Source organism: Hoplias malabaricus, chromosome 9 (genome assembly GCF_029633855.1).
Source record: "Hoplias malabaricus isolate fHopMal1 chromosome 9, fHopMal1.hap1, whole genome shotgun sequence".
Taxonomy (NCBI): domain Eukaryota; kingdom Metazoa; phylum Chordata; class Actinopteri; order Characiformes; family Erythrinidae; genus Hoplias; species Hoplias malabaricus.
In genome coordinates this window covers 9895812-9908029 of record NC_089808.1, presented here as the reverse complement: position 1 = coordinate 9908029, position 12218 = coordinate 9895812, and the positions used below count along the sequence as shown (strand labels likewise).

Below are 12218 nucleotides of genomic sequence, written 5' to 3'. Positions count from 1 at the left end.
AATCTGGTACCTAGTTGTTGATTGGTGGCCAAAGAAATATTCCAGTAAGAGCTGGACAAGGCCACAAGGAACAAAAAAACTACACAGATCTCTCTGTACTGTTGCACTGAGCCGCGTTGAACCAAAAGAAAAAAAAAGAAGCAAATACACAATGAGTAAACAATGCTTAACCTTACTGGGTGTGGGAGCCATGGTAGTAGAACAACAACCAAGTACCAGGTTCCAAAACACAAGTAAATCCAAGTAGAATGGTTAGTAGTGTAAGTACCATGCAGTGGAAAAGCACCTACATGCTCTAACTGACCTCAGCACATATCCATCAAACTGCAAACCCAGAGTAGGACTGCTCATCATGGATCAGATTCTTCTCATATTCACAATGTTCCTACTGGCAAAACATGAAAAGATTAGTCCTAATCCAAATAATTTTCTAAATATCAAGCTCTTTATTAGTTGAAGCAGGTATGTTTGAGCAGGGAAAATCCTAAGCAACAGATGTACATATGTGTGGTATTGGAATTGAATTTGCTGATACAGTATTAGCCCTAGTTTATTCATTAATGTTAGCAGTATAGTAGTGTGTTTGACGTAAGCTCAGTAAAGCCAAGATCTTTGTTTTACCAATGTTTGCAATTTTGCTTCTTTTTAGATGTTCTGGCAAGCAAGCAAGTAACAGTCAAGTTTGTCCAGGACACATCAAAATTCTGGTACAAACCAGACATCTCCAGAGATCAAGGTACTTAGCAAAATCTTACAACAGTCTGCACACCTAGTTGCATGGCCAATGAATACACAACATGGCCAAACGTTGGTAGACATCTAACTTCTTTTGAAATGAAAGCTGTTAATATGGAGTTTGTCCCGTGTTTGCAGCAATAACCACATATACGCTTCTGGGAAGAAGTAGTTGGAACATTTCTGTGAGGATTTGATGGCATTCAGCCAGGGGAGCCTTAGTGAGGTTAAGAACTGGCTTTGGATCAGTAGTTATGGACATGCCACCACATTTCAGAGTTATTGCATGGCGCTCTGCCTCCTCAAGGAATGCAGTTCCATAATTCCACATGCCCATGCTGGGGGCTTAATACACCTCTAGTCAATGATTTGCATTGGGCATGATGACCTTGGGCTCATATGTGGCTGTTGCAAACTGAATAAGAAGAGGTGCTTACCAAATTGGGATGTATACAGAATCTTGTTTAAGGTTGGTCCACTGGCTTTGTTACTGCAAATAACAGATTGACACTTGTTATCTCACCTGTCTTGACGCAGCTATCACAGTGTTGAAGAATAAGGAGCCCGGCTGCTTTATCGTGCGGGACAGCCACTCCTTCAGGGGTGCTTACGGGTTGGCTATGAAAGTGGCCACGCCCCCTCCTTCAGTCCTGCAGCAGAGCAAGAAGGGTAAGCATTGGCAGAGAGCATGCAAATGGGCGGGGCTGGTTTTGGCTGAGAGTTTGTGAGCTGGGGTGACCATGACGTGTGTATGACGTGTTCCAGAAGGTTCTCCATTCATCTTCATTGTAGTGGACAAACCACTGAAGCTGGCAGGCTTCCCCTGAGCACATAAGAGGCCTTTTGTTACAGCTGAGCAACGAGGAGAACTGAGCCAAGGCTTAGAAATGGAATCTGATAGGTGTTGCTTTTCGTTTCAGTAGTCCTGCTCTACTCTAGCTTGCTGGCTTCTCTGACCCAAGTCACTGGCTCCTGGCTTGTGCTGAAGAAGGATAGACCTTAGTTTGACAATAACTTGTCACACAGATGTATTAATGGCCCGCTACACAATCATATATTAAGTCAGTTTTTCCCAATCCCTGTCTTTAGGTGATTTCAGCACAGAGCCATTTAGTGTTTTATCGGAACACCTGATTTAGCTCAAGAAGATAAGATAACATATGCTGATCCTGACGGAAATTGCAGGAGGACTCCAGGACTTCGGACTTAAGTTCAAATGCGTAGTATTTATACCTTAAAATTACAGCTTCATAATCATTGCGATGCTCCATTGACCTGTAATAAGGAGAATAGTGTCTCTGTCATTTCTACTCTGGACTACTCAGCACTGAAGAAACTAGGCTACATGTCTTTTGGAGAAGGCTAGGAAGCTACCTCCTCCCACCCCTCCCCAATGGGTTCAGTGCAGTGCTGTAAAGTCTATTAAAATGGGGGAGCTCCAGGAGCAAAAAGTTTATATCTTACTTGGTTTTCCTTTAAAAGATAATTAAGCAAAGAAAATCAAATTTTTTTCCCTATTATTTCCAATGTCAGCAAAGACATAGACATATGCTTCTTCAGTTTTACACCAAAGCTTTGAGGCTGATGTAGCTTATACCTGACATGTCACCCTCATGTGAATTATGGTGCACTCACTTCAAAATATATCAGGTATCTCACGTAGATTTATATATTGTGTTTGCCTATAGACACATACATATTCATACAATAGGAAACATTACATAAACATTGGGTTCAATCTCTGAGGTGTGCAATAGTTTTTGATTATAACTGAGCCATTAGTTAGTCTTTTTATGGTCAATATATTGCCTCAGAAATAACATCATTAAATAATATTATTGTCATTTTAAGTAAACACAATGCAATATTGAAGTCAGTAAAACTGCGGAAATGTCCATATGTTTTGTGTATATTGTGTGATAGAATTGATAATGTACTTATGGGGACAGTACCATTATTAGTCTGTGGATTATCACACTGCATGTAAACATAGCCAGTCAGCACTTAGGAACTCACTTTCACTGAATGAATTGTAAGCTCCTACCATTGGCTCGTGATGAGTAAGCTCGGCCAATCAGAGCTCTGTGTACACTGTGTTCCAGGACAGTGCCTCAGGTGTGAAAACCTGAGAATGCATTGTTTATTAGGACACACACACAGGTGTTTTCTGTACATAACTGTACAGCTCACATTCTGAAATCATGCACATCTTACACACCCACACAGTAACTCTTTAACCGGCCTTAAAGTAATTTTGACCACCTGTGATGACATCATGAGCGCTGTGCTGTAGGCCCTTAAGTCGAGCTTCTGTGGACCTTGAGAATGTGAAACACAACACTGCTGTCTTTGTGCTCCTTCAGCCAACTCCAGGAATTCTACACCTCTGTTCCCTTTGGAAAATTCCTGTCATTTTTGTCTCTGTGTACTTTTTTTTACTGTTTAAAAAAAGACATTTAATTTTAAATTGATGTTGTCATCTTTTAAATGATGTTTCTCTTACTAGTACGTGGTGATATATATTCACACAGCTCTTTATCTCTTTTTCTCTCTCTCTCCCTCGGTCTCTCGAACTTTCTCTCACAGGAGGAGACTTGTCCAACGAGCTTGTGCGTCATTTTCTCATTGAGTGTACACCCAAAGGAGTTCGCCTGAAGGGATGCCCTAATGAGCCCTACTTTGGTAAGATCTTCCATGAATCAATCCATCAACCCTCACTCTTAAATCTCTACATCCATCCATCCATCCATCCATCCATCCATCAAGTTATCTATGTTTATCTATTCATCAATCTGTCTTCAATTCACACTCTTATCGTTTATGCAACCATCCATCCTTTTACCCATCTATGAATCTAGCCATCTGTTTTTTGTCTGTTGTCTTATACTAAGTGAAGAAAAAAAATATGTGCACAAATATGTCCAAATGTTTGTAGACAGCCTTTTGATTAGTGAATTCAGCTACTTTTCCACTTTTGTGGGCATGTGATAAACAAACTTGCTCCTTGCTGCTCTTGGTGTGCATGCTCACTGTGCCTAGCATGTGTGTATGTTCATTGCCGTGGACAGGTTAAATGCACGGGCAAAATTTCACTGAACTGTTGAACTGCACAACAAACTTAAAGCATAAATTTCAATTTTTGTTTCATACTCAATGTCAAGACTGAGCTAGAGGGCTGTAGGGCTCTTCATCATTGGGGTGTGGAGCGGTGAAAATGTGCTCTAAGAAGTGTTAAAGTCTTGTGATTTAGAACTAATCACCCAGGTTCAGTACCTGAAATCACTAATGTTCTGAACAATGAATGACATCAAAAGAGAAAAGACTGAAAATTGGTGACCTCTGCTGGTAATTTAAATTTGAAAATGCTTTATAAGTCACAAACTACCTTTGAGTTTAGAAGGCAGTTTCATTTTAAATCTAACATGATAACACATCTTAATAACCGTGTGTGTGTGTGTGTGTTACAGGAAGCCTGACAGCTCTGGTTTACCAGCACTCCATTACTCCACTGGCTCTGCCATGCAAACTCATCATTCCAGACCGAGGTACACATTACCACATTCTCCTATCAACTTGTGAACAGATTATAGACGTTCTGTTCGAGCATGGCGACTGAGGACTGTTTATCATAATGAAACCTGGTTGTAGAGTGGACAACCCTCCTGTAAAATACAGTATCATCCCTTATTTGGACACTGAGAGATGTGTTCCACAATCGATCCGATACGGAATGTATTTGTTCGGTATTTTTGTAGTTAAACTATTAAAACCTCCCTCTCAGCCAGAGGGAGGACTCCTAAACAGAGAATGCACTTCTCATTGGTTGTGTTCATCAATGCATATTTGCAATCCTTATTACTTGGCAACCCTAGCTGGGTGAATAATTGCTACTGAGACTGAGCTGTAGAGGAACTGAGGAATTCTCAACTTATCTGTCTGTTTTTTCCCTGCAGACCCCCTAGAGGACGCTGTGGAGGCACCGTCACAGTGCATCACCAACTCGGCAGCTGAGCTCTTGAAGCAGGGAGCAGGTGAGTGGGAGAAAATCTGTACACAGATAACACAAGTACTTGGGCAGTGACATTGTTTTTTTTCTGCTACTAGGTAATTTTATCTACAAGTAAAATAAGTTTAAGCTTGTTACTTTTATTAAAGTAAATATAAATATAATCTGAAACCAGTTTTGCATAATTTATCACAATACTGAATGAGTTGTACCAGAAATGCGTCTGTTGCATGTAATCTCTCCCCCTCTCTCTCTCTCTAGCGTGTAATGTGTGGTTCCTGGGCTCAGTGGAGATGGAGTCTTTAACAGGTTTCCAGGCAGTGCAGAAAGCTACCACAGATATCCTGAGCCTTGAGGCTCCGCCCACCTCCACCGTTGTCCACTTTAAAGTGTCCTCGCAGGGCATCACGCTGACAGACAACCAGAGGAAGTGAGAGGCTTATTCTCTTTTTTCTGACACACACAGTGATGAGTTCAGCATGAATGACTAATTCTCTGACAAAACACCCTACTGCCTCTTACATCTCTCTGTCATGTGCTCTGTGCAGGCTGTTCTTCAGGAGGCACTACACAGTCAGCAGTGTTATATTCTGCGCTCTGGACCCTCAGGACAGAAAGTGAGTTTTAAACTTTGCCTCAGAGTAACGCAGTTACACTTGTCTGGCCGGCTTTATTTCTGTGATTTCTAATAAATATATGAATATGTTGTAATACATTAATTCATTCATTGCCTGTAAGTGTTTATCCAGTTCAGGGTTGTGATGGGTCCGGAGCCTGCCCGGATTCATTTGGTGCAAGGCAGGAACACACCCTGTAAGGGGCACCAGTCCTTCACAGGGCAACACACACACACACACACACCTATGGACACTTTTGAGTTGCCAATCCACCTACCAACATTTGTTTTTGGACTGTGGGAGGAAACCGAAGCACCCAGAGGAAACCCACGCGGACACAGGGAGAACACACCACACTCCTCACAGACAGTCACCCCGAGCCGGACTTGAACCCACAACCTCCAGGTCCCTGGAGCTGTGTGACTGCAACACTACCTGCTGCACCACCGTGCCGCCTTGTTCTAATACTGAGTTATTCAAATTAGTGGGCCTTCTAGGTCCTTACCAAAGAGCTAATAATTTTTATCTGTATTTTTTAAATGTCATTTTATTTACTGTAATCATCCTGACTGTTGTAATGCAGTTACCCTCCAATTAATTGCTTAATTATAGCTGGAAACAAAGTTATATTAAGAAAATCCATTCAGGAGCTCAACTAAAGGCTTTATAGATGTAGTTTTTGCATTTATGGTCTTAACTAAAGTTTAGCTAAAATTTACACTGTTAAATTTAGTGCATGCTCAGCACCACGGCGAAACAGGTAGTGTCAGTGACACAGCTCCAGGAGGCTAGAGTTGGTAAATTAAATCCATGCCTTCGATGTGGTGTTTGGTGTGTTGTCCCCTTGTCTGCGAGGGTTTCCTCCTGGTGCTCTGGTTCCCTCCCACAGTCCAGAAACAAACACACATTGGTAGGTGGATTGGCTGTGTGAAATTGCCTATAAGAGTGTGTATGAGTGAGTGATGCCCTGTCCAGAGTGTGTTTCTGCCCCATGATTCTGAGTAGGCTCTGGACTTTGGAGTGCAACCCTGATCGTGATGAAGAGTTTATAGAAGATGAATTAATTAATAAAATTCAAAATATATTTACATTTATTTATTAAACTTTGTTTGTATTCATAGGTGGAAGCGGGATGGATATGCTTCAGCCAAGTGAGTCCGTTTTTTTAGCTTTTTTTAGCTGTTAATTATTATTTTTATTATTATTATTAAACTGAACAGAAATCTCTGCTGTATGTGTATAAAGTTGTAATGATAATTTCAAACACTACCCTAGATTTACCTCTTTATTAATTACAGTAGTCAGGTTGATTCTGATCCAGTTCTTTTTAAATAATATCACTATTTTCATATTTAATAGAAAGATTAAAAGCTTCAAATTTGAATTTTATTATGTAAAATCCAGTAAAATATTTATCCAAAAGTTTGTAAACATCTATTTAATCACTGCAATAAAGTCGGATCTAGTCGTTCCCTACACTACATTTCTGTACTGATTTGTTCCTGTGTTCTGCAGGATTTTTGGCTTTGTGGCCAGGAAATCGGGCAGTGTTATGGACAATGTGTGCCACTTGTTCGCTGAGCACGACCCTGAGCAACCGGCCAGTGCCATCGTCAACTTTGTCTCCAAGGTGATGATCGGCTCGCAGAAAAACGCATGAGAACTCCACCAAGACATCCGTGGACAAACGGACGTTTTGCATTTCACGTTACTCTGGAACAACCACCTCACAGCTGCCCAACAACTGACGACATCACAGTATCAATCACCACGAGCGCTCGAACCCTGGAATGTGCGTTTCACATGAACACTCATTTGACTCCCAGTGTATATCACTGGATATGAACACTCACTCACTTCTGAAGTGATGGAATTTCCAATAGTCATCACATGCACATTTGATTCCTGAGTGATGACATCATTAACGTGTTACATCAGAGATCCTAAACCACTACTTTAAAAGAAGCTGAGAAGAGAAAGGACTTTTCTTTAGGAAGACCCTCAACTTCTGGAGGAAGAGAATGGGAAAGGTCATGTATGTGTATAAATGTATGTACTGCTATGTAACCCAGCTGTATTTATTGTTTTTCTGTCCAGAATATTCAATGCGTTTAATATGTAAACACTTCACCTGGTGAACTTCAGATATGTCTAAATATAAAGGAAATTATTGTTGCTATTACGTGTTTTTGTAGCTTTTACTACTGACTATCACTAGATTCTATACTCAGTTACACCTGGACCAATTTAAGAATAAGGGTATTTTTGAAAGGCCACGTTTATGGGTTTTTAAGGGCTGTTTGTATTAATATAGCCCAAATATTGTTGTTTTTTTTTAAACAAACCAAAAAACCTACTGTTAAATGTATGTATTGTATATGCACCTGGTAGTGTAGGGTTTTGATTGCAGAATTGTATATTCTTTTGAAACAAAAATCTAGAAACCTGTACCATGTAAACCGTGCAAAACATGTCTAAAAAGCCTTCCGTGTACTTCATTTTAGTCCAAATCTTTCTATGCAATATTTCTATCAAAAACAATACACAAGAGTTGAATGTTATTTAAAACCGTGAGGTATTCACATCATTTTTAACCACTTTTATAAGAAAACATTTCACTACCGGGCCATGACTGGATCAAAAACCAAGTTTGAAATATTATTTAGCTATTGTTTTATATAATCCATTCGGACAGGTCTTTGAACTTTTAAAACGTCTTCCTCGTCCCACTTTGCTACAATAAAATTTCCGGCACCTAGAAAATAAGTGCTGGACTCTTGCTGTGAGAATTTGATTGCATTTAGCCAGGGGAACATTGGTGATTTCAGGCACAGAATGATTAGTTCTTGATATGTCTACATCTCATGGTTAGTGCTACATTAACACTGTTCCACAGATGTTCATGACTTTCTATGGAGATCATACACACTGTGTATAGTCTGTGTCCACAGAGTGTGGACCTTAAAGTAGCTGAATGAACTAATAACGATGGGTTTCTATAAACCTTTGGACAAATACTGTACTTTCGTTATTTTCATGGTGGGTAAAAGTTTCAAATGTGTATTTTTTCTGAGTAAGCTCTAATATATTCCAGTATTCAGTGTCTTTATTCTAAAGTATCACATGAGAAATCTAAGGACACTAAACTGACCATTACAAGGACATGCCTGGTTAAGCTGGAAGCTTTTTATAAGGCAATCATATGTATCAAAACCTCGGAAGATGTATTTTGAATTAATTTGTATGCAAACTGTTGATAAAGGAATATATCTGAGTGTTTTTGTCTTAAGCATATCATTTATTTTGCATGACTGTAACTTTCTGTACGGACTGCAGCATACACCATTTGTTAAGAAACATATGTTAGAACACAGGTGTTCAAAAGCACACATTTACAACTCTACAGATTACATTTCCCTCTACATTTGTGTTAGTTAAATTAAGGAATGTACTTTATTTCCACAAAAGTCATTTCAAACTATTAAGCAAGGGACTGATTAGTTTCAGGTTTTATTACTGTAACAGATTTCCAATGGATCGGATATTTCCATCACTTTATTTAAATACTGAAACTGTATGGAGGCGGCACGGTGGTGCAGCAGGTAGGTGTTGCAGTCACACAGCCCCAGGGACCTGGAGGTTGCGGTTTCCATTCCCGCTCCGGGTGACTGTCTGTGAGGAGTGTGGTGTGTTCACCCTGTGTCTGCGTGGGATTCCTCCGGGTGACTGTCTGAGGAGTTTGGTGTGTTCTTCCTGTGTCTGCATGGGTTTCCTCCGGGTGGCTGTCTGGGAGGAGTTGGTGTGTTCTCTCTGTGTCCGTGTGGGTTTCCGCCGGGTGCTCCGATTCCAGGTAGGCTCTAGACCCACTGCGACCCTGAACTGGATAAGTGCTTACAGATAATGAATGAATGAATGAATGAAACTGTATCTAAGAATTCGGGAAGGCTTGGACAAGCTTCTCACAGTTATTTTCTAGAATATTATCCCACTCAATTATTTTCCCGTTTAGGACTTTGTAATGGCCTCTCCAATAAATTCCCCTTGTATTTAAGCCATTTTGTCACAACTGAAAGACACTGAATGAAGCCTTGGTGTGTTGCTTTCTCTCTCTCTCTCTTTTTTTTTTTTTTTAGATAATCTGTCGTCTTCTACTTTCTGAAGTTAATAATCATGTCCCCAGCAAAACAGCTCCACATGTTGCTGCCAAACCATTTTTCACACTTTGAATGGTGTTCTTTGGAGTAAATTCTTCACTCTTTTCTGTATACATTGTGCTTATCATTTGATTCAACCGTATTTTGTCTGACTAGAGAACACTAGCCCAAATTCAGTTCTATCTTAGCTTTATCCTGGTGGTCATGTGTCTGGCTTTTATTTCTTCTTCTTCTCCTAAGCCTTCAAACGTTTTTGTGATTCCTTTCAGAGCAATGTAGTTTTTTTTAATGATTGTCTATAATTTTACTGTTGCTTTGGTGCTTTTAGCTGTTTAGACGTTGCTCCTAAGTAGGAATCAGGCTTGTGAAACTCTGCATTATTTACAGTCATAGAATAACTTATTTACCCCTAATTTGACAGTTGGCCAATCAGAAGCTTCTGAAAGTCTGAAAGAAGTGGAACTGTATTTTCTAGAGTGATGGAGCACCTTTAAATGCGTTTCAAATACTGCGAGATCAGCAGGGGGCGCTAGGTTGCATGTATTTCAGTAAAATATACACTACATGTTCAAAAGCCTGGACACCTGCTCAGCCAACATTTCTTAATAGTGAGGTTGACTCAGTAAATGATTCTACCCCATTGCAAAGACTTTGCAACAGATATAAGACCATTTTGCTCAGTGGTCTGTCCACATGATATCATTTTGTATCTGCCACTTCACGCAACGTTTGTGTGTGTTAAAGGAACAATAGGTGGTATTTTTCAGTCATGAACTGGACTTAAGTTGTGTGGTGTGAAAATGAAAAATGTTTTAAGAAATACAATTCACGGGTGCCCAAACTTTTACTGGGGGCTGTACTGTGGGCAAGTGAACAGCAGAGGGAGCTCTGGTAACGAGTGATCCAGATTCACTCATGACACAAAGTTTTTCATTCCCTGCTCCTCCTATATTTCTTCTGAAATGAATGGTATTGTAACAAGTGTGTGAAAGATTGCCAGGATAGCATATTTCTTGTGGACTAATGATTTGTTGTTGAACGGGCATTACACAACAGGCTTTACAGCCCAGCACTTGAACAGCACACAAAACATAGGGAAAACGCACACACGGTGGATTACCACAACTCTACTAAAATCACCGCCCACACCAAACAACACACGACATCACTAACTAAACACAATCACACAATGTTCCTGAGCAAAGCAACAATAAACATTAAAACAAATTCCGTTACTGAGGTAACCATGGGTCACGCTAGGAGCTACGTCACAAAGCTACGTCACCTCCCCTTAACTCACCACCGATATGTGGGGTCCATGGCGGATGGCACAGTATTAATAAGGACTTTATCCCTTGCTGGAATATCAGCTTCACGTTTTATGTAAAGGTGTTACACCAGACATTGCAACATTCCTATGAGGATTTGATTGCCTTCAGTCATGAGAATGTTATGCCGCATTTTACATTTTTGTACCTAATGGAAAAGCAAAGTTGAGTACTTTAAGTCACTGCAAACATATTGGACGGTGCTCCAACATTTTAGAGAACACAGCTCCTGAATGCTGAGGGGGTTTATAACCCTCCAGTCAACACTTGGTTATGTATGGAGATTATACAAGCCACGTGTACACAACTGAACATCTGTGTTCACGCTTGTTAATGCTGATAATTTAAGGGGTGTCAACATACTTTTAGAAGTATAGTGATACATTGCTACAGCATAGAGGGGGTTAGTTTGGAGAGTAAAGGTGGAAATAGAATTCAGTGAACAGAGATAAGCTCACGTAAATCCCTCTTTGACATTAGAAGTAATGAAACATCTATGGGTGTGGATTGTGAACACGTAGCTGTACAAAAGCAAAGACATACATACACACACATGCGCGTGCATACACACCCACACCCGCCTTCACTGTTTCACACTGACGCCTGCTCAATAAACAGTGTAAATCCCTCCACAGGTCTGTACAGGCCAACAAACAGGGAACTGCAAACGTGCTGATCCTCAGAAACCTGTGAGTGTTTTAGTACAAAAAGATGTGGCTATTTCTGCGGTTTAATGCGTTGGCCTCACACTTGAAAAATCTGAAAATGAAAAGCCATGAACAGGTATATGAGGCTCATATTATTCATTCATTGTCTGTAACTGTTTATCCAGTTCAGGATCACGGTGGCTTCTGAGCCTACCCAGAATCACTGGGCACAAGGTGGGAACACACCGTGAAGGGGGACGCCAGTCCTTCACAGGGTGACACACACTCACACATTCACTCACACAATCATACCTATTAACACTTGAGTATACAGTCCACCTACCAACATGGGTTTTTGGACTGTGGGAGGAAACCAGAGCACCCGGAGGAAACCCACTCAGACACAGGGAGAACACAACAAACTCCTCACAGACAGTCACCGGGATTGGGGCTCAAACCCAATACCCCAGGATTCTGGAGCTGTGTGAGCGACACCTGTTGCACCACTGTGCCATCTACAGGATCATTCATTCATTCATTCATTGTCTGTAACCGCTTATCCAGTTCATGGTCGCAGTGGGTCTAGAGCCTACCTGGAGTCATTGGGCGCAATACACCCTGGAGGGGGCGCCAGTCCTTCACAGGGCAACACGGACACACACACACACATTCACTCACACACTCACACCTACGGACACTATTGAGTCAAGTTGAATCCACCTACCCACGTT

The 12218-nt window shown here is 40.8% G+C and overlaps 1 protein-coding gene across 1 annotated transcript in view; it reads left to right on the top strand.

Annotated features, from left to right (window-relative positions):
- LOC136707191 (tensin-3-like) overlaps positions 1-8617 on the top strand; it is a 63916-nt gene extending 55299 nt beyond the window's left edge. The window contains exons 19-27 of the mRNA XM_066681129.1: positions 650-736; positions 1273-1404; positions 3322-3417; positions 4203-4280; positions 4689-4766; positions 5003-5171; positions 5290-5358; positions 6480-6509; positions 6874-8617. Coding sequence (XP_066537226.1) covers positions 650-736; positions 1273-1404; positions 3322-3417; positions 4203-4280; positions 4689-4766; positions 5003-5171; positions 5290-5358; positions 6480-6509; positions 6874-7018 — 884 coding nt within the window. The 3' untranslated portion in view covers positions 7019-8617. The remainder of the gene's footprint in view (positions 1-649; positions 737-1272; positions 1405-3321; positions 3418-4202; positions 4281-4688; positions 4767-5002; positions 5172-5289; positions 5359-6479; positions 6510-6873) is intronic.
- Positions 8618-12218: the final 3601 nt, after the last annotated feature.